Here is a 25,345-nt window from a genome sequence, read left to right as displayed (position 1 = left end):
GTTCCCCGAGGACCAAGAGAGGGTATTTTCGGGAGAGAGTGCTCGGGGAGGTGAACAGTGACCCCCGAGCACTCGGTTCCCCGACGGCCCAAGACGTCCTTCGTCGGTGGCCCCCACAGGGGCCCAGCGGTGAGGTGTCAGCCTATGAAAGGCCCGATGCCGCATTTAAGAACACGCGTAGCCTGTCACCTCCAATTGCTCCCGCCACGCTTGGTGTCAGTCCCTGCCATATTCTGGCAGAAGGGTGTGGCGACATTTAATGCACGGGTCCCATCCCGCGTCATCCGGCGCGCCTCGGGGTAGCGTCGCGAGGCCCGAGGCGCCCTATCTGCCGCCCTACTGTGGCAGGCGTACAAGACCGAACGGGCATGCTGGGCCGCTCTGCGGCTGCCCAGTGAGCCCTCTCCACGGCACCCGTTGCCAGCGCCATTATGACGACCGAAGACTGGGCGGGGGGCGCGTTTTCAACCCCCTGTAACTTCGCGCAGAGGCCATGATGACTCCCTTTCCATTTATGACGCCTTGGAACTCGTACGCTCCCTTTCGGGGCACGCTATCGCCAGCGGGTATTTAAGGCAGCCGACAGGCACGAATCGAAGGTGAATAAGCGAACAGAGGAACGCCCGAACTCTCAGACACTTGCTCAGAGATCGAAGAACACTTTCGTACAAGCATAGAAGCCGAGACCACCAAGAACAAGGAGCCCGAAGCTCTAGGATAGACAGACATTCTTGTACCCAGCATATTCCTGAGAGACATTCACAGGGCATTTATAGCATCCACACAGGAGTAAGATATTACGCTCAGTGCGGCCTGAACCTATCTAAAAATCTCTCCAGTGCATTTACTGCATTCTGCATTAGATCATTCCATCACCACCAGCCAATGCATTCATACTCATTTATTTCTCCAGCAAACATATTCAGAATCATCCCCCGGCCGAATCTCAAAAAGAGGTCCCTCAGGATCCCTGCGATAGGAGTTAACCCTCCGACAAAGGGCTAAATCCGAAAATTCTAGGGAGAGTCGTTGGGCTAGAGCGCTAGTCAGCGATGTTTTGATAGAGTCTAGAGTATCGGCTAGCAAGAGTGCGCTCTTGCGAGGCAAGGTCAAGGCTCTAACTGGTGCGCAAAAGGGCTTCCACTAGTTGTGGTAGTCCTGCGGGGACGCCTAGACTGGAAATCACGTACTACCATTGGTGAAAACTAGTAGGCGTGGAGTTAGAACTGGAATGACGTTTTTTAAAGGCCTTGCCATGACACCTCGGTGCACTCTTTGTGTCGAGTGTACCACCAGAGAGAAGTTCATGTCCGGTGGGTAAAGTGCACAACCTCTGCAAAGTGAAAACTATTCGCATAGTCATGCTCACAGTCGGGAACGAGCCACGTGAACCTTCAGGGATATAGACTTAGGATTATTTCAAATTAGGAATTGGTGAGAGTCTAGGCAGATGCGCTATCATCGAGTCTAGTCAAGTGTGGTGAGATGGTGAGGGTGTTAACCCTAGTAAATGCTGGAGTGGAGGGGAGAGACCCTTGGTATGGTAATTGTCGGTGTATCAGGAACCAGGGGTCCCTGAGTCCCGAGACCAGGCCGGCCGTCCACCACGTGTCACCATCCCGCGAGGTCCCCCCTGCAGGATGAGAAGAATCTAAGTTCCGGGAGAAGGTGCTCGGGGCCACAGCCTCTGGTCCCCGAGCACCCCAGTTCCCCGATGACCCGCAGATTCCAAGTACCGGGAAGAAAGTGCTCGGAAGGGTTCCCACTCACCCCCGAGTACCATAGTCCCCTGATGGTTCGAACAGCCAAAGTGCTCGGGAGAGAGTGCTCGGGGCTGCACGTGGCAGCCCCCGAGGACTCGGTTCCCCGAAGGTCCTACCAAAGTGCTCGGGAGAGAGTGCTCGGGGCTGCACGTAGCAGCCCCCGAGGACTCGGTTCCCCGAAGGATCTGCCGAAGTGCTCGGGAGAGAGTGCTCGGGGCTGCACGTGGCAGCCCCCGAGGACTCGGTTCCCCGAAGGATCTGCCCAAGTACTCGGGAGAGAGTGCTCGGGGCTGCACGTGGCAGCCCCCGAGGACTCGGTTCCCCGAAGGGTCCTACAAGAGTGCTCGGGAGAGAGTGCTCGGGGTTGCACGTGGCAGACCCCGAGCACTTGGTTCCCCGAAGGTTCGCGCAAGATCGCCCGACGACCCGAAGGGTCCCGTCAGCGGGGTGTCAGCCAGTCAAAGGTCCAATGCCGCATTTAATAGGCACGCGCGGCCTGACATCCGGACATCCTGACATTCTCAGCTGCCCACGCCCTAGTGTCAGACCCTGCCATGCTTTGGCAGGGGGGCGTGGGTCCATTAATTGCACGGGTCGCGTCCCGTATCATCCGGGTGTCTCGGGATAACGTTGCCAGGATCGAAGCGTTCCGCCTGCCACCCTGCCCTGACAGAAGAACAAGACAGGGTGGGCGCACCGGGCGCCTCTATGGCTGCCCGGTGGGCCCTCTCAATGGCGCCGGAGGACGTCCACAGTGGCGGGTGGTCGGATACGCGCCGCATTTTTCCACCGCCCCTGTCACTTCGCCAAAACGGAATGATGACGCCTTTCCCCGTGGCGCCTTGGCACTCGCGCCCCCTCTTTCCCATTCAGGATAAGTCGAGGTCGGCGTGTGTATAAAAGGAAAGGATGGAGAACACAAGGATGATACCGAAAAAAGTTCAGACGCAAAAGTTTGGACGAAAAGTTCAGGCGAAGAAAGGCGAAGTCTAGCAGAAGTCCAGTTCACTAAGCCAAGCCCAGATCAAGAAACGAAGAACATCACAAACAAGTTCGAGCAGAGCTAGAACACGGGAGCCTCAAGCTCTCTGTAGACAACACACCCTTGTAACCAGACACATCCTTGAAGAATTCCCTTCAAGGAAAGATATTGCACTCACACATGAGTAGGGTGTTACGCCCCCGTGCGGCCCGAACCTGTCTAAACCCCGGTGCATCTATCTCTTTTTTGCACTAGGTCGATCATCCCCCACCACCAGCCGTTGCATTTATTTCCGTTTCCATTTATTTCCCCGACGAGCTCGTTCAGGATCATCCCCCCGGCCGAATCTTTAAAAAGGGGTCTCTCGGGATCCCTGCGACAGGAGTTCATCCTCCGACAGTAATGGTGTTAGTTATGAGAGTCATGATGATAGATGGCGGCATGGCCGTATGAAAGAATAACCCTTCGATTTGGTATAGGATGGTAGTTGTACTCATACTTGCTTAATGCAAACAAACAAAACAGAGAGGACCTCTATCCACATGCAGGAAAAGATGAAGAATAAGGAAGTTAGGTTTCCTCCGCACCTAAGTTGCATGTAGGGCTTGGATCTACGCCCTAAGTTTTCACTGCATGGTAAAACTCTATTACGCTTGAAAAAACTATAGTTGACTCTGTGATGCAATATAATATGTGAGCCTCCATTTCAGACATTTTATTCGTAGTATGTCTATAATATTTAATTATGTTAGAATGTGTGTATCAACTACTAATTCATGAACTAATACAAGATATACAGTGAGATCCAAATATGGGGTCCCAACATAGAGGCAGCAAACCTCTTGTTGTACATGTATATATCAATACCAGAGACCAATACACAATTGTGTTGGGCTCTGATTCATGGTATCAGACGGTACCGGGCCTTCCTCTGCTGCTCATCGATCCTCCCTCGCTTCTGCACACCTGCAATAGAACATCATGTTCATGCGGCAGAACCCTACAACGATGTGGCAATCAAAGACAAAAGACTGCCACCAGAGCTTGAACAAATGCAGCAGGCACGGATTAAGATCCTCCGACTTTGTCATTTCGGAGGTAAAGGGCTAAAGGGCAGAGGACAATAGAGAAGGCTGACTTTGGATGATTCTGAACCATCTGATGTTAGATGAAAGGACCAGATCCAATACTACAGCATTTCCGCTACAGTATTCTTGCAGGCTCTCACAAGTACCCGACCTACCGTACCAAACCGATACAGTTCTAAGATGCAACAAGCAGCACTTCATTCAGCTATCAGAAGTCACTCCCAGGCGACTGGTATTAGTAGTAAGATACCCCTCTCCATTTCCACACACAAAAACAAAAGGTAGTAACCCATCGCAACATATTTTAATCTGAATGTGGAAACCAATATAGGATCAGTTAGCATCTGCTTGCATTGCAAGTTAGTATTTACATTGCGGCCAAAAAAAAAAAAAAAAAACTTGATGACAAATCTGGCCCGTGTCAGCGCAGAAGAGAATACGATGCATTCTTGGATAGCACAACTAAAATAACAAATGCAATCCACCAGGATCTATTGTCTTGGAGCACTCTGAGACCAGGTCATATCGCAGCATCTCTGTATTTTGGTGTACATTGGATCACCGTATAGTGAAGATGCGAATGCTTTGTCCCAGAACCACGAGAGTTCTTCATCTTTGCAGATAGATCGCTGTTCCTATCAAAAGGATCCATAAAGTAACAATCACCCAGGCGCTCTTTTTCCATTCACTTGGTGGTCGCAAGAAAGAGAAGTTTCCAAAGATGTTTGAAGACGGTTGAACTTGGTTGCTAGCAGCAGCCATAATTCTTTTCTTGTCCTCTTGATCCTTGATTTTGTCGCTCCATGTTCCAGCATACCTGGTTCGCATGATAACAGACACCATGTTATAGTAACATATATGAATGAGAAGTGAAGCAGTGTCCATTTTATTTGAAATAGAATGATAGGGGCATAAAGCAGTATCATCCAAAACTGCAAAAGCCTACCTGTGGAGGAGGAGGAGGAGGATGCTTGCAAACTGTTTATCATGGTGGTAATAATCTCCAGTTTAAGTACTTAAAACAGGGGTAGAAAAAAAAGGTTACTGATTCTAGGATGTATAGTAGCTACAGTGATGTCAACCAAGATAAACAAGCATTTGCATATGCTAAGTAGTTAACTCTTCTTAATGGAAAGGTAGGTCTCAAACTTTTGATTGTAAGTGCAAAAACCATTAGTCCCAATGCAGGTTCAAATAAACAACGAAACAAAAATTAGCCATTAGTTACACTTGTTGAAGGAATCACCCTTCAGTCAAAAGAGAATAGCATAGGAACGAACACCATAGCATTACAACTGAGATTCCAAGCGGATAGCAAGTGCCATATAGTTGAAAGGTTGCTAATTTGAAAGAAGAAAGTGCTTTAAGGCTTGACATGACTTCTGCTTCTAAAGCATATATGTACTTCACTTTTTGCAACCGACAAAGTTCATTCACCCAAAGGTGAACATAAAACAAAGATTTTTCAGTTTACTACTTCAATATTTTGGTAGAATAATAAAAGGTGCCAACAAACTAAAATAAATGCCACGTACACAGAAATTAAATTCCCTAGATAGACGGTGAAGGTAAATAGCACGGTACCAGATAGATAACTAACCAATCCCAGCTGCTCCCAATTTGTGGTATTGAGACCACCTCGTCATTTGATATCTTCAACTTGGGTGACTCTAAAATGTATCTGAGTTCAGCTGCCTGCCGCCTGATGTTGATCATGGGGTGGCTACTCTCCAATTCTTTGTACAATGCAATGCAATCCTTGTGCCGTCTATTGGCCTCATATGCCATCGCAAGCCAAATTTGGATCTGGAGAGGGCAACAGTCGGCAATAGTTTACAGTGTGAGGCTCACTTGGTGAAATACATGTCCAACAATTCCAATGCCATACCCCACTATAAAGACGTTTGCACTTCTCATTGTGAAAAACTGAAAAAACTTGCCAGCTCATAGGTTAGGAACCCAGGATACAGCCATGGTTCTGGTGAAAACAAGCTGACAACCACATATAGCAACTACTATCAACTACAAAGTCCACTTAATTATAACTTGCCTATCCACAGGGCCCTCAAAATGCCAGTAAATTACTCCAAACGGCCACATGTTTCCGCCATCCATATCCACTGTATCAGTGTATTGAACAAATAAAGCATTGTGATTCCAACTGTAGGAATCTTTCTGGTTCCCAAAAGCAACTAATTTGATTTGATGATCTCTATGATCAGGCTCACCCAATAAACTACCTGTTAGGAAACATAACAAACAGGTGTCCTGTACTATATTTTAGGGAATTGAGGAACTCGTCTATCTATGAGTTTACAGGAGTAACGCTACAATGATTCAGGGCTCATGAACCTTAAGAATATGTGGACTGCACATCGTTTCACAAACTAGGTACCTCCTTTTTCTTACAGTGGCATGGTTTCATTCTGGCTTAACTCACTAGAATGACCATTCAGCAAACAGCGAAAGCTAACAAGCTGAGACACACATACATCCAATGTTACTGCATTCATGTAGATAGAATATACTTGGTCACAAGGCACAGGCAGTGATAGTAAGGTATAGTACCTTACATCCATATTGTTTCTAGCTCAATGCAACTCACTGAAACGGTCATTTGGCATACGAGTACACAAAACATACACATGGATACTAATCACATAAGACGGGTGACGATATATTACCTCACCACCAAGGAGCGAGGAGGGGCGTATGATAGTGAGTGCAGCCTCCAAGAATTCAATTGAACGACCATACAATCCTCTCCCGTACGCCTTTTGCCCCAATTCAAACATTTGCTTCGCAGTCGCCCTCCTTTCTGCCTGCTCCTTCGCCACCTGCAAACCCCACGAAACACAAAAATGTTAAAACAAGACTGGTTTACGACAGATGATAGTTATAGAACATGTTAAATTCGTATTTGCGTTTGGTTAAGAAGACAAATGGTTAGCATGTCTAGCAAGCTAGTTGTGCAGCGAGCGGCAAACAAGCTGTTAGTTTGGAAGGCAAAGCTAAGCACTGAGGTTACATCGAGAGCAGGACCTTCTGAAGCTCGCGGCGGACGCGCTCGCGCTTCTCCTCCTCCGACTCCTCGGGGGCCTCGGCGGCGGCCTGCCTCTGCAGCTGCTCGGCCGTGCGCTCCAGCTCCTCCATCTCCTCGGCCTCCTTCAGCCGCCGCGACATCTCCGCCTCCCACTTCCTCTGCGCCTCGTCCTCCGACAGCTCCCCGGGCTCATCTCCGCCGCCCGAAGCGGAGGCCGCGAACCTGGCCACGAGGCCACGGCGGGGATTCCTTGAAAGACAAGCGGCCACGCCGAGCTCGAGCGGCCGCCCCAGGGGCTTGGGGGCCCAGTTGCGGAGGTAGAGGTGCGGCGGCCGGCGGCGGACGGCGAGGTGTGCCCCCGGGGCGGTGGCGTCGCCGAGGAGGAGGCCGGCGGCCATCGCCGGGAAGAGGAGAAGGGGCAAAGTGAAAGGAAAAAATTTCCTGTTTTTATTTTCTGCGTCAGTTAAATACAGTAGCTTTGGAATGGAGCAGCGGCCACGGCACTGGAGTGAATGACATGTGGGCCCAGGCGTTGTAGATTTTTTTTTTCGCGGGAAGCGAGTGAGGAAAGAAATGGTGCGGAGGGCAGGAGAACCGGTGGTGCGGACATTTGCAGGTGTGGCCATCTCCTCTCTCATCACCCGTTGCTTCGTGTACTCCTGAAGTTGGAATTCATCTCGGATTTATGTATTGATGTGATTCTTAATGTAATTGAGAAAGAGTGGAAGTTTTTTCCCTTTCTAGAGTTTTGACCGAGAGTCCCAATTAACAAATGATTGTAATCCCACTATATATTACGCTATAAAACTAAAATAGGAGTTGTGTGCAACGTGTGATCATAATTCTCACGCTCGGACTTGATCTCCACTCATATCTTCTAATCTGATCATAAGAAGTCACAGAGAATAAGATGAAGGTCACTATCGCTGTGACTTCACCGAGGTACTTCACTACCCAGCGTCCACTACACCAACGCATCTCCTCATCACCGATCAACTCTAGATGGTATCTCCGAACGCCAGTATGTCCAAATACTTCTATAATTAAAGTGATGTTTAATATTAGAGCTAATAATCTAGTTAATTAAGACGTAATTAAATTCCATAGTAGAGATTTGAATTCTAAACTTCTCTCTCACACCAAAACAACAGCTAAGTTTCTTCAAGGACTTACAATTACCTTACAACATCATATATCTAATTATCTATGGTGCAATTTTCTTGCATAAGAAATATATGCACACATATCGCAACACACTCCTCACAGGAGTGATGAAAAGTAGAAGAATGTCATAAATGTTGGAGCAGCAGCATGTTTGCTTCCAACGACCGAAAGATTAAAACTTTGGTTTCATCCACTGAAAGTCGAATTGCATCTTTTCTAAAAAAGTAATTACTGCTATGTTTATCTCCTCTCGGTCTACTGGTATGGCTTTGGTACCTATAGTGCCTTCTCCTCCTCTTGATCCCCGCCACCACCGACACGACGCGCTTCCTCTGCTTCACCGGTCGTCGAGGGTGTGATAGCTGGCCTGGTACCCCATCCACGCCTCGTGGACAACTGATCCATTCCCTTCCTCCATCTCTTTCTCCCGGTCCGAGCAGATATGCCCGATGTGTCGACCAATACAACTTCCTCCTTGCTTCCTCTACCGCGTCCCTTGCTACTCGTCAGACCCATGAGCGAGATTTAAAACCTGAATCCACACTCTCCGGATGTAAAACCTGCGAGGACTCAAACCCACAAGTGTACCTGTCACCCCTAAGTGTGGCAAGGAGTTTGCATGCATGAGTTGCCATATAGGTTATAGTTGGTGTTACGCTATATTTGTTTGCCTCTGTATTGTGGGTTATAAATTCTGCAAACAAACGATCAGATTTTAAAAGTAAATTCTGCAAATATATGTCTGTATTATGGCATAATACATAATCCACTCAAAATAAACTTCTACGATCCACGATCCACAATCCCGAATCTAGAATACAGAGAAAAATAAACAAGAACTTCAAAGATATGACATATGAACAGGCAAAATTGATCACCCTATTAATCCAATTTCTCTTTCTGTTATCAGTTCCTTTCTCAGAATCTCCTACCAATTCTACCGTCAACCTGCTTATTCTCTCCATTCAAAAATAGAGGACGCATTTTATTTTTTAAAAATCAAACTTTATATAATTTGATGAATAATTAGTTAAAGTATACTTAGTGCAAAAAATTATGTAACTAGATTCATATTTTAAAATATTTTTATACCATACTGGTTTTTAGCTATAAATAATATATTTTGTAAAAAATAAAGATCAAAAACTAATTTTGAAGACCGAGCTACAGTAAAAATACATTTGGTATTCTTAAACGGATGGAATACGTAGTGCGTTCTTGCCTCCTTTCTTTCTTCTAGGGATGAACTCTATCGAAATACGATTACGTAAACTTATTACGATCGCCGTCGATCCTCACCCCCATCGTTCTTCTCCGTCTCCGGCAACCTCACCGACCCGTCCCTGGAAAGCAGGAGAGTCGCACCGGAAGGAATCCAAACAGCCGAACAGAGCAGTTCGTTGGCTTCAGTGTGCAACTCGGCACCTAATCAGGTCGCGTTCCCACTCTGCCCAATAGAATACACCGACCCACCACCACCAGACCAGGCAAGCCAAACCGGAGACACCTTCCCGTCGTCACCACCACCAAGGCCGGCCGATTCCGACGCCATGGCCGACGACGACGCCGTTCTCTCCGACGTCGACGAGGACCCCCTCCCCCCTCCTTCCTCCTCCAGCAAAACCCCACCCCAACCCCAGCCCGATGCCCAGGCGCAGCAGCAACGGCTGCTTGACCTGGCCGCAGAGCTGGACGAGGAGCGCAGCCTCCGCCGCGCCGCCGAGGGATCCCTTGCCGAGTCCGAGGCCCGCCTCGCCCGCCTCAAGGCCTTCGCGCAGGACGTACTCCGCAAGCGCGATGACCTCTCCAACGAGGCCGCCGCCTCCGCGCGCTCGCTCGCCGCGCTCCAGGCCGAGGCCGCCGCCTCCGCACGCTCGCTCGCCGCTCTCCAGGCCGAGGCCTCCACCGCCTCCTCCATGCTCTCCTCCGGCTTCGAGAGGATCTCCGCCAAGGCCTCCCCTTCCTCCGCCCCCGCCCCGCTCCCCACCTCCCAGAAGTACTCCGCCGGCCTCCCCGCCCTCGCATACGGCGTCCTCAAGCGCGCCAACGACATCGTCGACGACCTCCTCGCCCAGATCGACGCCGCCAACCGCGACCGCGACCGCGTGCGAGAGCAGATGGACCGCCGCAACTACCAGATCGCCATCGAGGTCTCCGAGCTCGAGGCATCGCTTGCGTCCAGGGCTGCCGAGTGCGAATCCCTCTCCAAGTCCCTGTCCCAGCGGGACGCAGAGATCTCCGAGCTACGTGACAAAATCGCCTCTCTCGAGGGGAAGCTGGACTCGCATAGGCCTGTGCTCGCGGAGCAGATTGGATGCGCCTCTAAGCTGTACGACGAGATGCGCGAGGTGGTCAAGCTGGTGGACGCGGACGCCGCCAGCACGCTGTCTGACTCGGTGTTTGTGTGGAAGGAGACGGACGTGGAGGAGAGTCTCAAGGTGTCGCTGGAAGGGACGAAGTTGGCCTATGAGCTTGCGGTCATGGCCCTGGAGAAGGTGGAGGCATGTGTCGGTGACAAGGAGAGCATGGTGAAGGGTTTGGAGGAGAGGGTGGATGAGCTGATTCGCGAGAAGGAGCATATTGGGGTGCTGCTTAGGAGTGCGCTGCAGGCGACCACGAGTGAGGTGCTGAAGGTTGCAGAGGATGGACTGAGGGAAGCCGGCATTGAGATAGGGCTCGATGAGCGAAAGGAGCATAGGCCAGGGAGCGTGGAGAAGGATGAGGTCTATACCCTGGTAAGTCCTCTCCATGTGACCATGGTGATGCAATTTTATGGACCTGCATAGTGTGCTAAATTGTTTGTTATCTGATCAACAATGCAGGCAGGAGCATTGGAGAATACCATGAAGGAATCCCAGGTTAAGATCGTTGAGCTGCAGCATCTTGTCGAAGCACTAAGGTCACTACTGTGACTAAATGAGTTTTGGTTCTAATTAGTTCAAAATCACTATTCATTAAGTTCCTCATACCCGATTCTAGGAGTAGTTCCAAGTTTTTGTAATTCATCTAGTTCTTATTTTCTCTGCCTGTTGAACTTAGAGTAACTTTGATGATTTTAGATGACTATTTGACTAGGTTTGGTGTGAAATGTCTGACCAAATGGTTTTAAAACATACTCTTATTAACACAAAAACATTTATGTATTGCTTATAACCATTGTTAAGTTTCACATTTGTGGCATCTCTTATGAGGACTGCAGTTGCATTGTTATTCCCTATTGTGGATGCTTTGAACCATCATAATTTGCTTCCTTCTTCTGATCATCTATGTAATTTGCTGGCTTTAAGAGCGGAGTCTGGTCTACTTAGAACAAGGCTGGAAGGGCAAGAAAAAGAGATTGGCCAGCTAAGGAAGCAAATAAAGCATCTTGAAGAGAAGGAAAGGGTGGCAAATGAAAGTGTAATGTTCTCCTCATGTCAAGTTTCATGTTTTCAAGTGCATTACTTATCAATCTTTAAGGTTGTGTTTAATGAGCAACCACATTCTATACACTCTTTTCAGGTTGAGGGTCTGATGATGGACGTAACAGCTGCTGAAGAGGAGATTAAAAGATGGAAGATGGCAGCAGAGGAGGAAGCCGAAGCTGGTAGATCAATTGAACAAGAGTTCCAAACTCAGGTGCTTTCATACAAACATATTCCATATAGTTCTGCTTGTTCTCTATGCTTCCAGTGTCTTGCGTTTTCATGAGGTACGCTTAAGAGCTGATGGGTCTATCATATTAATCACCTATGCATCACGGTTATCTGATTACAAACATTTGTTTGAGTAACCTAAGCACTGTGAGCTTGTCCCATATGCAATAAAACTAACATGATTAATTTCGCTAGTGAGCCACTACACAAATGTAAGGACACAAAGGACGATAGGCATGCTCGCGACACCTAGAGTAGCATAATTATTATCCATGACAGTAACATTTAACAGATTTATTCCCATCAAAAAGACATTTAACAGATTTCCTGTACTACATATTGCAATTTACCCAACTCATACATGTTATGGTATACTAACACATTGAGATAAGCTTAAGACTGTAGTACCATATATTTTAGCATAATTAGATTGTTTTTGAAAGGAAAAAAAACTCTAAATCATATGGTACTGCAGCATGCAGTCTTATGCTCGTAGATTCTGGGATACTCTAAATTTGTTTCATATGCTTGTAGGTTTTGTCATGGTTTTGTTGCTGTATTGTGTCTTTAGCAATAAATTGTTTCCGCTTGCCCCAAATTTTTTTTTAACAAATTGGAAGTCCATACTTAAATGATAGTATCATTCTACTATTCCTAAGTGCATTCCTAGATATGGCCTTATCAGTTTAACTATACTAAATAATTTCAGTTGAGAAACAGCAAATTAGATGCCTTTTGCGGTTATCCCATCATGTATAGACGAATTTGGCCTATCGATGTGTAGTAGTGTTAGGAATGCTTTGTGCAGTCAGTGGTGGCAGCAGATGCAGCTGAGCCCCATTACTGGCACAGTGCCACAACGACTGTTGGCAGCATACAACAGCCTGCAAGAGAGCCTTGATATAGAGCCATAGTATCTTTCTGCGTGGATTGCTCAGGCTTTTGGAATTTGTGTTCAAGAGAACATTTATACATTAACTGGTGGAACAGAACGGGTGGTTTTTCTAGGGAGGTGAAGCATCATTTTGGTTCTAATCAATCACCTCGATTTTTGACTAGTTGAGCTCAATCTAATGAAGCTTTGTTGCACAGATATCATCCCTCCACAAGGAATTAGATGAAGCAAAGCAAGCTATGCTGGAGCTAGAAAACAAGCTGAAGTTCAAGGAAGAGACAGCGGCTGCAGCAATGGCGGCACGTGATGCTGCAGAGAAATCTCTAAAACTAGCAGATACGAGATCTTCCAGGCTACGAGAGAGACTGGAGGAGCTTAACAGGCAGCTTGAAGAATCAGATAATAGAGCTGACTCTGTTAATCGTAATGGCCATAGATACATGTGCTGGCCATGGCAATGGTTGGGACTGAACTATGTGCGGTTACCTCCTGCCGAGACGGATCAAACTTCCAATGAGATGGAGCTATCTGAACCCCTGATAATATAGGTGTGCCATATTTATACAGATTATAAATACGAGTGCTGGTCCTGCTCTTTCATCATTTAGAAAAGGAGAACATTAGATTTGGGTTTGCTTTCTTCTGTAGATGTTTTGCCAATTTGTCCATGCTTGTATTGTGCAAAGCTCACGAGGGTGTTAGATGGTCCTGTGTAATTGTTAAAGTTACCAGTTGGGATATATGAAGACGCCGAGATGTCCATTCTTTGACAAGATTGTTGCATTCTAATATGGTTCGTACCACACTTGGCCTTCTGTTCTGCTTCTGTGTGGTACTTTTGCTGCTTTATGTGGATACTGTAGTGTACAAAGAAAGATGTAGTTGACTATTTCAGATGTACTGGTATTGGATGTCAGAGGAGCAACTACACTGTCAGTCTGTCACAGAGGGAATAAGATGCCATTATTGGGCAGCAGCTCATGTCAAGTCGTGTTCCGTCTCACAGCAGGATTGCTTTTTTCTTTATTCTACCTCCAGGTAAATGTGTTGTTCGTGGCACTATCTTATCGCTTTTTTCTGTAAACAAAATCTTGGTATTGCTGTTGAGTTTTGTCGTGATTGATCATCCAGATTGGCCGACCCATAGATCATCATTAGAGCTTCATCTCAAGACATTTTAATAGTGTTTTGAATTTTCAGAGAAGGGAAAAGAGGGAGGAAAAAGTATCCATCCATCGGGTCGGGTCGGGTCGGGTCGTGGTGGCTTCCTCCCCGTCCGCCTCCCTCCACCGACTCTCCTCTCCTGTCCAAAATCCTCTCCTCTCTGGCTCTCGTGTTGCTGCTCGGCTCGCTCCCCACCTTATCCCCTCGCGCGGCGCCACCATGGCCTCCTCTATCGCCGTGTCACTCCGCTCCCTCGCCGCCGCCTCCCTCCCCAAGCTCCCCACCCCTTCCTCCCCATTCCTCGTCCTCCTCTCCCCGACGCCCCCACGCCTCCTCCACCTCCGCTCCGCCCGCCGCCTGCCCCTCGCCCCGCTCGCCGCCTCCGACTCCTTCGAGTCCTCCGCCGCCGTCGACTTGGCCGAGCCAGCCGCCGCGGAGGAGGCGGAGCCGGACCTTGTGTCCGAGGACGAGCTCGCGCCGGAGGAGGGGGCGGATGAGGGCGACGACACCATGGAGGCCTCCGCGGCCGTCGAGGAGGAGGAGGCAGATGAGGGCGACGACACCGTGGAGGCCTCCGCGGCCGTCGAGGAGGAGGAGGTCGGGGAGTACGTCGAGCCGCCCGAGGAGGCAAAGGTGTACGTCGGCAACCTGCCCTACGACATCGACAGTGAGCGTCTCGCACAGCTCTTCGAGCCGGCCGGCGTCGTCGAGGTCGCCGAGGTGACATCTTAACACTGCTTCCTTATCCTTAGCCACTCTTCGATGATACCATTGATATGCAACGCGAAAAAAAACCCGCCTCAACTGAAACTGCACTGCAACCACTGTAACGGCATTAGTCAGTTCTATACGACCGCACTTCTGCTTTAAGTGTGTAATCGCATGCAGTGAGTGGGGTGAAGTGAGCTGTTGAACTTGCAAGGTTGCAGCTGCTATTGTCTAGTTAGCTTGTTTCTTGAGATGCTTTGGTTCCATCGGTTCTAATGTGACATTGCATCAGTGAGATGTTCGTGTTGTGTGTGGAGAGGTCGTGGCTGCTAAGTTCACGTTGGAATTTCAACTTGGCTTAGTAATTAACTTGTTACACTCTGTGAAATAAAAGAGCGATCCTACTGTGGTGCTGCTCCAGGTACGATTTTTTAGCGTAGGAAACTGACTATCTATATTTGTTGCTTATGAAGAGTGTTCCCTTTCCTTATCACTTCACGCTATTGCGGTTCCTACTAGTGTCTGTGATATCTGTTTTATCAGTATTGTATGTGTACAGTTAGATGAAAAGTCAAGAATTTTTATATTTTCTCTTTGAGTGTGTCTTTCCTCTTTCCTGTTGTCTTGGGAAAAAATGATTTGCTCATTTGTTCTAATCTGAACTTACTTTGTGGGTGTTGCAGGTCATTTACAACAGAGAAACAGATCAGAGCCGTGGATTTGGGTTTATCACAATGAGTACCATTGAGGAGGCTGAGAAGGCTGTGGAGATGTTCCATCGCTATGTGAGTATTTTTGATAACATAATGGAGCTAGTTTCTTGACATTTTCTGGGTTTCAATCTAGTTAATGTTAATTCTAACCTGTTTTTCTTATTTTAGCTGCAAGTTGTGTACTTATAGTTGACCTAGTACACTTGCAATATGCATGGAATGGGCTATGTTCCCAGTTTGCATTTGAATATGTTTCCTGTAAACATTGATAGTCCGATGGTATAGGGATATGTGTTTTTCATTCTTTCATGATTTTTTTTTTTTTTTTGGGTACATGATAGTGCATGCAGTGCCACATATATACTGAAATTCCCTTGATCCCGTCCTATATGCTTATGGATATTTTGAATGCGCTGAGTTACATGCTTAGCCGATGATCATTTATGTGTGCAGGACATCAACGGAAGGCTTCTGACTGTAAACAAGGCAGCTCCTAGAGGATCTCGTGTGGAGAGACCTCCCAGACAATTTGGGCCTTCTTTCAGGATTTATGTGGGCAACCTGCCTTGGCAAGTGGATGACTCTAGATTGGTACAGCTGTTCAGCGAGCATGGTAAAGTAGTTGATGCCAGAGTTGTCTACGACAGAGAAACTGGGCGTTCACGGGGATTTGGTTTCGTTACAATGGCGACTCAGGAGGAATTGGATGACGCTATTGCTGCCCTTGACGGACAGGTCAGTGTCTACTGTATAGTCGATTCCCTGCCACTTGCATTACCTTAGCAACCGAATGAAGAATTTTTGGTTTTACTGATAATCAGTAGGATGTGGACTGATGCTATTCCTTTTGCCTATACCATAATCAAGCTATCATGTTATACTTTTGTTACCCAAGTATGTAACTTTGCATTCTGAATTCTACAGAGTTTAGATGGCCGTGCTCTGCGAGTGAACGTTGCAGAGGAGCGACCGCGACGAGGCTTCTAATGAGGCTGTGTGTGTATGGGGGGGGGGGGGGGATCATAGGAGCATCATTCATAGTGCGTCTGATACCGATTTAGACCCTCCTATGTTGCTGGGCTCTCTATCCTCGCTTTCTTTTCATGTTCCCTCTCGTTGCTATTTTGTTGTCATGAGTTGATGTACTGTAGGCTACTGTTATGATGCCCCTAGCTCAATTTGTCGATGCAATCCAAAAGTTTTGTCTGACATCTATTTAAAGAATGACCTGCGTTGGGATACATCATTCGACGTTTGATTGAAATTCGGTGAGCTACAGCGCTCGTTCTAATTTATGTACTTATGCTCGACTGGGAAATCCTTCATTGTTTTCTACTTTTGTTCCCGACGGCAGTGATGTTCTTGGTGGGGCAGCATGGGCGGCTGACTTGGACTCCTGGGATCTAGCTGCGTTGCCCCATGGACGAGCTGGAGCCTGGAGGGAGAGACAGAGAGGAGCAGGGATTTTTGTTCCCTTTAACATTTATAATTTTCATCATAAAAAGATTTTTAAAATTATTTTCTGTAGGGTGGGATTATCTTTCCTTTCTCTTTACGAATCTCTTCGAAAGGAATTTATATTGAAGATGAGAGAATATAAAGGGAATGAGAACGGAGGATAATTAGAAAGTAAACAAAATAAAAAAATATGATTGATGATGATCTAAGACCGGTGGGGACAGGGATGCACGTCAGCTAACATGCGAGCTAGGGACACAGATCCTCTGCAGTTGCCACTGGCAACTGCAGAGAGCTACAGTGGAGTGCATTAAGAGCACTCCACAGCCCTTGAGTTAGAGATGGATGGATGGGATCGATCGCTACAGTAACGATACAGTACCTGATGCTACAGTACAAATTCGTGTTACAGTAGAATCGAACACTGTAGCTACAGTGATACGCAGTAAACAGTGATTAATTAATGCAGAGAACTGTAGCAGTAGACTCATATTACTGTGTAAACAGTAATCCTCTGCATTAATCATCATTAATGCAGAGGATCCGTGTCCGCGAGCTAGGGCCTCACGTGTTAACGGTTGTGCAGCACGTTAGAGGATCCTTGTCCGGTCTGTGGGCTGTTACAGTCCATTTTAGATTGGTACTCGATTCTACTAGCCAATCGCTACCATGCACCCTACCCTCAACTGTACACCAAAGATATTATACGGCAAGCAAACAGCATGTCCAAAGCACAGCTCGATCGACAGTCCACTAAGTAAAGCCACGCTGCCAACTGTGTTGGATCAGTGTAATGCAGACACTGCAACCGAGAACAAGCACATCTGGAGGATCATTGCGCTAGAGATGTCAATAGGAAATTTTATGTCGGGGAATGACTCTTCGTCTTCGTTCCCGCGCGGGGATAAAGACCCAACAGGGAACTTATTGGGCCGACCCGCACCATGTCACGACACCAGGCCGTGCCTGGCTGGGCTGCGCGCTAGCGCACGCCTGGGCCGCGCATCTGGCTCCCGCTTGGGCCGACCGCGCACGCCTAGACCACTATCGTTAGGCCAAAACGAGTCCCCGCAGGGAAACGGGGTCGGGGAATGCTTCCCCGTACTCATCCCCGCTAGACCCGACGAGGATATAATTTGTACCATTTATATCTCCACGGGTGACGAAATCTCCTCATCCTCATCTCCTAATAGAGGAATTCTCCCTAAGAAATCGGAAAACGGGTCCCCATTGACATCCCTACATTGCGCCAACTTGTGTCACGAATAAGTTCATCATGTATAACATTCAAAATAAGCATGCATTAGCCGTTTTAACTTACCAGATCTAAATATTACTAAATATATTTGAGAACCAAATTTATCATGCCAGATATAAACAGTGGTGAAAAAAGAGTACATAAGATGAAAATTAACTTGCTCACACCCTAGCATTCGAGACTTGGGTGAGGTGGGAGATGGAGCGGAGGGAGTAGGTGGAGGGTACGGAGGACGTGTAATGTAGGGCTAATGGTCGGTGGATCTAACGTCATGTGTTTTACTCATTTTTATAATAGTAAAATTCATTAAAAATTATTTTTTGAAATAAAACTAGTTGTAATTGGGAATATGATCAAAATGATTGTGTTTATTGATTTCACCGCAATTTAAACTGCAAAATTCAAACAATGCATTAATATGATCATTTTGTTTTCCTTGGTTCTTTGTGTTTGGATTTAAATTTGAATATATTTCAAATTTAAATCTAGCGGCTCCTCTCTTTCTCCCGGCCAAGCTCTTATTCTCGGGCCAAATCCTTTTCTAATTTTAATCCTACCTTTTTTTTTCTTCTTTCTTTTCCTCTCTCTTTCGCTTCTCAGGAAAGCCTCCAACTCCAATCCAAAGGAAACCCTCCCTCCAGTCCCGCACATCTCCAATGGCGGCCGCCGCGCCGGTGCGCAGGCTTCTCCTCCGCCTCCGCGACCCGCCGCCACTTGCCCTCTCCCTGCTCCTCTCCCGCCTCGCACCCCACCTGCATCAAACCCCCGCCCCAACACCGGCGCCTCTCCTGCCGGCCTCGACCCAACCCCCGGCCTCGAGCCTCCGCGACGTCCTCTTCTCCTTCCACCCGGGCCTCCAGATACGCCCGTGTCTAGATCCGATCTGCGTGGACGCAGAGGAGGTGGACGGCGGCGGAGGGGCGGCGGCGGAGGTGTGGGCGGACAGCGTCAAGAAGAAACGCAAGCGCAAGATGAACAAGCACAAGCTTCGCAAGCTCCGGAAGAGACTCAGACGCCAGACATGAGTAATCCCGCTGCTCCATTTTAGCCTTCCCACATTGAGACGCGTCCGGTGGTTTGACCTCTCTCTTCGGTAGCTGATCCAAAACGTGAGACCGAGGAATTGCGGGTGTGATGGCATCTAGAGCGCTCTGTGTGTTGAGTGATTTTAGTCACTGTTTGCAGCTCGTTCATCTGTGTTAAGATGATTTTGGTTGGATTCGGCTAATCTCCCGTGCCAAAAACATATTCTTATTCGGGGCTCTGTTTTTTATGGTCTGCAAATGGCAATACTGCATCGGTCCCTATATGTATGTGGAGATCTAATCATTTTAGGATGCCCTTCTTTTGTGATGCATATAGGACTTTTATGCTTGCGTGAGAAAGGTTTTAGTTTACAAACCTAGTTTGCCAAGCTCACCTTGTTCTCGATGCAGTTTGATCCTACTATATGTAGCTTGGATTAGACAAGAGATAGTTGCGAAAAAGACATTGATTCTAGCTTAAAAAATCTGTGCTTCTCTTCGGCTGTTTTGAGCTGTGTACATGTGCCTCTTTAGTGATATCTATGCTGTGGCACAAGGTATTCCTAGCACCTAAGTGTATACCCATGCACATCCATTTTTTTGTCTATCTGTCATAATCGTGTTTCTGTTCTGTTGTGCTTTCCATTGCGTGAACTTGGATTCATACTCTCACAAGCTGAATCGTGAAAAAGCATTGAGGAACCCCTTTCTGCTGTATCAGTGGGCTAGTTCAAAATCTAAAATATAGTTCAGTCTCAGTTTGAGAGGAGAAAACAAAATCTGTGTTTGTAGATAGCCCTTTGAGAAATTTTATATAATTGCCTACTTGTATAATCTAACTATTGGTTTGTCGTAATTTAGTTATGCTGACTATAACAAGTGTAAACTACGTAATTTAGTTATGCTGACCATTGTAAGTGTAAACTACTAAACCTTGTTTGTAATTATATTGTTGGATCATAGATGAACAGTATTCTTGCATGACAAAAGTTTAAGCTCACTTGTTATGCCCTCTAATTCATGGTTTTGTCTATGTTTGGTTAGGCTCGAAGGTATTTGGACTTGAAACCATGGTCACCAATTCCGCTACACACTAGTCATGGCTGATCACATGCTACGAGATTTTGTTTGGCAAAGGAGTTACTTGTTCAATTCCAGCCATCAATTGTTGGGACTAACAGTCTAGAAACTATGACAGAACTCTAATGAAAAATGAGCCAGGATCAAGCTAGGTTAAGTCTTGATTTCTGTCAAATAAAGCTCCAGATTTGGTTGTTTTGTCGCTCTTTCTCCCCATTCAATTCTATGACTAACGGCAACATATACTCGTCCAGAAACGTTTCATATATTGATTTGAGCCAGCCTGAATATTTGTACGCTAAGTGCTCGTCCCCTGGCTGATATATGATAAGTTGCCCCTATTTATGTCATTGTTGGGAGACCATTTGAGAAGGTACAGCCTGGATCTCTTCTTCCCTCCTTGGCATGGTCAATTTTAGAGTCAGAGTGATATATGAGCTTTATTATTGGCTTCTTTCTTTGATGTTGTGTATGTTCCTTGCGACCTGCTCTCATTTTGGTGCTGGGATGTAAAGCTCGGGCCACCAAGCAGCGTTGTGTGTCGTGTATTCATTTCTGTTTTCGAGCTACTCCTGCTAGAAGATGACTTTTGCTACAGATTGATTGATATAAAAAGGATGATGCTGTCTCAAGTTCGCCAGTTTTGTGATTCTGGTACGTACGTGCCAATGCGCCTTCAGCGAGAACGTAGTATCATACCGGCGCCGCAATGAAATCGCACCAAATTTCACTCATCCTTTCGCTGTTTGAACGTGTTTGCTATTCGATGTGTACTATGTCCAAGCCAGACCTGGTCAACTAGGCTGACGGGCCGGCCCAGCATGGGCTCGACTAGACATGGCTTAGTCAAGGCATGACCTGTCAGGTCTACTAATTAAACTGATCGTGTCGCACTAGAGGTGTGACCTATGACATGGCTCGTGAGTAACTATACCGGACGTGATGGACGGAGCTAGACCATGCCGGCACGACATGCTGAGGCGTCACGTGCCTGGCCGTGCTGTGCATATAGTACCAGACATCATGCCGGCTCTTTAGAGCCGGTCCATTTAGACAGCCAAATCAACTTAGTGAACGTACACGTTTTAGCTAGCTAGCTCATTGACCGTCCCATATTACACGTAGTACCGTCTCATTGACCGTGTTAAATGATAGAGTTTTGCAAATATCAGCAGGTAGCTAATTAGGCTTCACCAATTTGCATCAACTTGTGTGCACCAATTGAGAGGCTACCTACCTTCTCCATAGCATGATATATCATATACTCCTTTCCGTCTTAAAATAAATAATGTTTTGATCTCTTTTACAATATTTAAAATAGATAATGTTCTACGATCAGTTTTATTTATCCATTAAGTAACTTCCTTTTTAATATAAGTCTTATTTTCCATATAATGAATGATATTAATAATAAGTAAAATGATTATTTTATCTTTCATCTTAATATTTGTACTTAACTCTAAACAATATCTATTTTTGAATCGGAAGGAATATCTATTTCTTTAGTAGACACGGTAACCCTCTATAGTCTGTAGTCTTGATTTTACTGCCGTGCTACCATCTTCAGTTCAGACTAACATATCCAAACAATAATATGATAATAGTGCAGGATCGATGCTGCTATAAGTGACAGTTATATTTACATCATCTCACTATTTAAAAAAAGGTTTTGATAAAATGTTCTTTTCTCTTGATCGCACAGCTTCCCTAAGAAGGAAGTAGAAATTAGCACTTATTTCACAAGCTGGTGTTGCTGCTATGCTCAAATAGAGGATGCCGTATCGGACTGATGTTGTTGCAGATAACAATCAAGCTCAAAGGAACAATGGTAAGCCGAATGTGTTTACATCTCCTGACCACCGCTGGTATGCGCATTTCTGATTCTTGATGCCCCAGATACTGCTGGGCTAATCTGAGAGAGAGGGTGTACAAGAATACCTAAGGTCCGACTCACTACTTCGTGAATCTTAGAAATATTGTATGGGCCCATCCAAGCTACCAGATGCAAACTGCAATTCACAAAAAACTTAAAAAATCAGAGGATGCCAGGTGCTAAAATTGAATAAATAACGTCGACGGTTTCTAAGCCTCAAGTTCTAGCACACTTAGAACATTATGAATGTAGAGTGTAACCTGTTGAACAAATGGATTAGTTGACGTTGTGAACTCATGTGTCATTCCTTCCCAAACTATCTTCCCATCATGGAGAAACAACAACCTGGAAAAGTGAATATCAGATAACCGGCCTAGAATGGACAATAGAAGCTACGAAATGAAGAATATGGTATTGTTTGTTATTACCTATTGACAGCTCTTCTTATTGTGCTATGCTGATGAGTGACAACCGCATAAGAAGCTATTTTTCCTGCCTTACCAAGTGCATCCTGCCCTATCATATGCACAGAGCGTATAAGGTCTTCCACGACAGTTGATGCAATCGGGTCAAGCCCAGCTGTTGGTTCATCATATAAAAGAACCTAGCAGAGGAAATTTGAGGTGCATAAACTTAGAAGGTAAGAGAAATAGTGCACTAATCTACAGTTACAACCTTTCCAAATCAGTGTTTAAGCCTTTCAGGTAATAAAAAGAGCAAAGGTCCTTATAAGTTCATAATCGATCAGGGGCATACCTCTGGCTCGATTACCTCCTTTGTATCGTCAAATATTATTGAACGAGCTAGAGCAACACGCTTTTTCATGCCACCAGACAACTCAGATGGCATACGATCTTCAACACCCTGCATACAAAATGATCATGTTTTATTCAACTAGCACTAGCAGATACGCTGGCGTAGTTTGATCCTGCCCAATCTAATGAGATTGATTATGAATTTGTGCTTCTCTCAAATAAAAAAACAACAACTCACGTTCTAAAGAATCTATAATTACTGATGGATTGGTGCAGATCAGCTCGTCAGCTGATTTATTTATGAATCTGCTTCCAAAAAAGAACGAAAGCATCTGGCAATAAGGCTTCTCTGGTTCTCAATCAATAAAGAGACTACCTTATCATGATTCGCATTGTACACAAACCTTGCAAGTTTACTCAGCCCGCTATTAGTCTACTTTTAGAATGCATCTGTAGTTAACTCTTCACAGTTTATTGGTTCCTCGAAAGAGAACGAAAAATACCGCGGGCCAGGTACTTCCTGAATTGGTTGTCAAGCTTATTTTTGAGGGGGAAACAGTAGGGGTTTCCCCTACTGTGGTGGCTGTCAAGCTTATTGTAAATACAAGTGCCTAATGTAAACAAATATACAAGCTTTACTTACCTTTAGTCCTACCGCAGCCAAAGTTTCTGTTACTAATTTACCAATGCGGTCCTCGGGTAAGCTGGAATTTTCATATCTAAAGCAAAGGATTGATGGATCAGAAATGAAACTAGAACGAGAAGCAATTACTGAAAAAAAAATGACTCTCTGGAATGGAATGCATGTGCTCTTACAAAAGGAACCCAACATTTTCACGAACAGTGAGAGAATCAAAAAGTGCTGCACTTTGAAAAACCTGTATGAACAATCCCATATCAGAATTTTCAAGCACAAGCAGATATAAAGAAATCATGCTATTTCTTTCTTCAAATACATTGAAGTATTGGGAAAATATACCAAACCAATGCGGAGCCCCGATATATCTTCATCACTAACTAAACCATGTCTTTTCCTTCCACAAATGATAACATCTCCCTACTTGTTGCGGAGTCAAACAAAAATAATAATAATAAGTACATTTAGCTTCCAGTTGCTTCCAACCAGTAATACAAATGTAATGATGTACTGCTGTAACGGGGACAAATCAAGAAGACCAACAACCTTGTCTGGAGCTAGCAGCCCAGCCATAACCTTCAAAATAGTTGACTTGCCAGTTCCTGAAGGTCCAATTATCCCAACAGCTTCACCATGTCTAATCTACATAATAATGTAATATCATTTTGAATCATAACTAACTAAAGCCAAACCTACTGAGGCCCAAAAACACCTAATTATCACAAATAACAGTAAGCGGAGTGTATAGTGAGTGCAGTGTGGAGGCTAAGAAAATAGAAGTAAACAAGATTCCAGTTACAAAATGTGTGACTGAGGACTGAGAATTACATATGAATATGATGGTCTACTTATGAAGCATGCCATTTTCGCACTACTTATGCCAATAGGAAATAGCTGGTTCCAATTTAAGTAATGACAAGCGCGTGACCATGATAATGGAAAGAAAAGAAGACCGGACCTTGAAGCTGACACCTCTCAGTACATGCTTATCTCCAAATGACTTATGAACATCCCTACATTCTATGAGTACATCACGGTCGTCATCAATCTGACTGCAGAAATCCCTGCTCCTAGACAAGCTTGAACTCTGCAACACATGTAAAAGAAAGTGCACTTCGTCAAGATAAACTTCATCACATGACAATTCAACTAAATACTCCAAGATCTCGAACAAAATTGCAAGCACAGACCTCATTCAGATTGTCCACATTGCCCAAACCACGACTGCTTGCAGCCAAAACAGGACCAGAACATGTCTGGCACCTTCTCACAGGAACATCTCCTGACCTGCATAAGCAAGAATGGATGCAACGAAGCATCACCACACATCATCGTTTTACAGCATCAAAATGCCATAAAAATTAACCAGAGAGAGAAGCCCATCAATGCATACGTGGTTTAGCAAGCTAATTACTGACGCAGAGTGGTTAAAAGGTGTCGATTATGTTACTGAAGTAATCGATCCAGCTTCAATCATGAATCAAGTAGAGAGAATCAGTGATTCATAAACTGAATCACTCAATTTGAACAAAACATAAATCGTTCTAATTCTAGGGCCAGAACATCAGGACTCGAGCCGGAACCCGATTCATTAGGCAAAAAGCTTACATCTGATTTATTGGCAAGCCTTGTTTCTCGTGTGGAAAACAAGAGCATTCGTTGCACCAATCGATTCGAGTATGAGCAGATGGAACAACGCAATAAAAAATCTATCACATGGATCGACCGACACATACTATATCGCCACAGAAAGATTGTCGCGCAAGCTCGCGAGAAAACTAGACGAGGCGACAAGAAAAGAACAGTTTGTGAGAAAGAAAGCTTTGCCTGGACGGGAGCGCGGAACGCGGAGTTGGGTCCCCGGACGAATGGAAGAGGAATCCTCCACCGGCGGGGAGGCGCGGGTGACGAAGAGCCGCGGGGATGGACGGCGACGCCATGGTCGGCGCCGCGTGATGGGTGCGAGGAAAAGTGGTGGACGGTGTGGATGGAAAGGGAAGGGAAGGGAGGGGGTAGTTGGCTGGACGGTGTGGATGAAATCCGCAGTGTTTCAGGGGGTTTTCCGGAAAGTGAAACCTGACATGTGGGACCAGGAATGGCTACC

General features: G+C 46.0%; 5 protein-coding genes across 7 annotated transcripts; 3 read left to right on the top strand and 2 right to left on the bottom strand.

Moving 5' to 3' along the window:
* Positions 1-4,112: 4,112 nt before the first annotated feature.
* LOC133901935 (uncharacterized) lies at positions 4,113-7,329 on the bottom strand. Of its 2 annotated transcripts, none has more exons than XM_062343484.1 (4): positions 6,876-7,329; positions 6,518-6,670; positions 5,418-5,639; positions 4,113-4,650 (listed from the first exon to the last, which is right to left on the bottom strand). In XM_062343484.1, exons 1-4 carry the CDS (start codon positions 7,272-7,274, stop codon positions 4,582-4,584), a joined length of 843 nt encoding a protein of 280 aa, XP_062199468.1. In that variant the 5' UTR covers positions 7,275-7,329; the 3' UTR covers positions 4,113-4,581. The 2 variants fall into 2 exon arrangements, with proteins under 2 accessions (XP_062199468.1, XP_062199467.1); XM_062343483.1 differs by having other exon boundaries at positions 5,434-5,639; positions 6,876-7,327.
* A 1,939-nt stretch (positions 7,330-9,268) lies between these two features.
* Positions 9,269-13,343, top strand: LOC133902511 (uncharacterized protein At3g49055-like). Its single transcript, XM_062344126.1, has 5 exons — positions 9,269-10,775; positions 10,863-10,939; positions 11,328-11,439; positions 11,542-11,658; positions 12,768-13,343. Exons 1-5 carry the CDS (start codon positions 9,591-9,593, stop codon positions 13,116-13,118), a joined length of 1,842 nt encoding a protein of 613 aa, XP_062200110.1. The 5' UTR covers positions 9,269-9,590; the 3' UTR covers positions 13,119-13,343.
* A 169-nt stretch (positions 13,344-13,512) lies between these two features.
* Positions 13,513-16,396, top strand: LOC133902512 (28 kDa ribonucleoprotein, chloroplastic-like). Its single transcript, XM_062344127.1, has 5 exons — positions 13,513-13,608; positions 13,771-14,454; positions 15,126-15,227; positions 15,609-15,890; positions 16,080-16,396. The coding sequence occupies exons 1-5, from the start codon at positions 13,528-13,530 to the stop codon at positions 16,140-16,142; spliced, it is 1,212 nt and encodes a 403-aa protein (XP_062200111.1). The 5' UTR covers positions 13,513-13,527; the 3' UTR covers positions 16,143-16,396.
* A 2,037-nt stretch (positions 16,397-18,433) lies between these two features.
* Positions 18,434-20,174, top strand: LOC133902538 (uncharacterized). The gene is made up of 2 exons (XM_062344154.1): positions 18,434-18,896; positions 19,941-20,174. Exon 1 carries the CDS (start codon positions 18,528-18,530, stop codon positions 18,894-18,896), a length of 369 nt encoding a protein of 122 aa, XP_062200138.1. The 5' UTR covers positions 18,434-18,527; the 3' UTR covers positions 19,941-20,174.
* A 1,369-nt stretch (positions 20,175-21,543) lies between these two features.
* LOC133901602 (protein TRIGALACTOSYLDIACYLGLYCEROL 3, chloroplastic-like) lies at positions 21,544-25,252 on the bottom strand. 2 transcript variants are annotated; one of them, XM_062343018.1, is made up of 11 exons: positions 25,069-25,252; positions 24,432-24,528; positions 24,200-24,328; positions 23,788-23,883; positions 23,584-23,661; positions 23,421-23,482; positions 23,248-23,323; positions 22,606-22,713; positions 22,278-22,453; positions 22,110-22,194; positions 21,544-21,985 (listed from the first exon to the last, which is right to left on the bottom strand). In XM_062343018.1, the coding sequence occupies exons 1-11, from the start codon at positions 25,179-25,181 to the stop codon at positions 21,944-21,946; spliced, it is 1,062 nt and encodes a 353-aa protein (XP_062199002.1). In that variant the 5' UTR covers positions 25,182-25,252; the 3' UTR covers positions 21,544-21,943. The 2 variants fall into 2 exon arrangements, with proteins under 2 accessions (XP_062199002.1, XP_062199003.1); XM_062343019.1 differs by having other exon boundaries at positions 24,850-25,213.
* Positions 25,253-25,345: the final 93 nt, after the last annotated feature.

Source organism: Phragmites australis, chromosome 20 (assembly GCF_958298935.1).
Source record: "Phragmites australis chromosome 20, lpPhrAust1.1, whole genome shotgun sequence".
In the NCBI taxonomy this organism is placed as follows: Eukaryota; Viridiplantae; Streptophyta; class Magnoliopsida; order Poales; family Poaceae; genus Phragmites; species Phragmites australis.
This window is presented reverse-complemented; position numbering and strand designations above follow the sequence as displayed.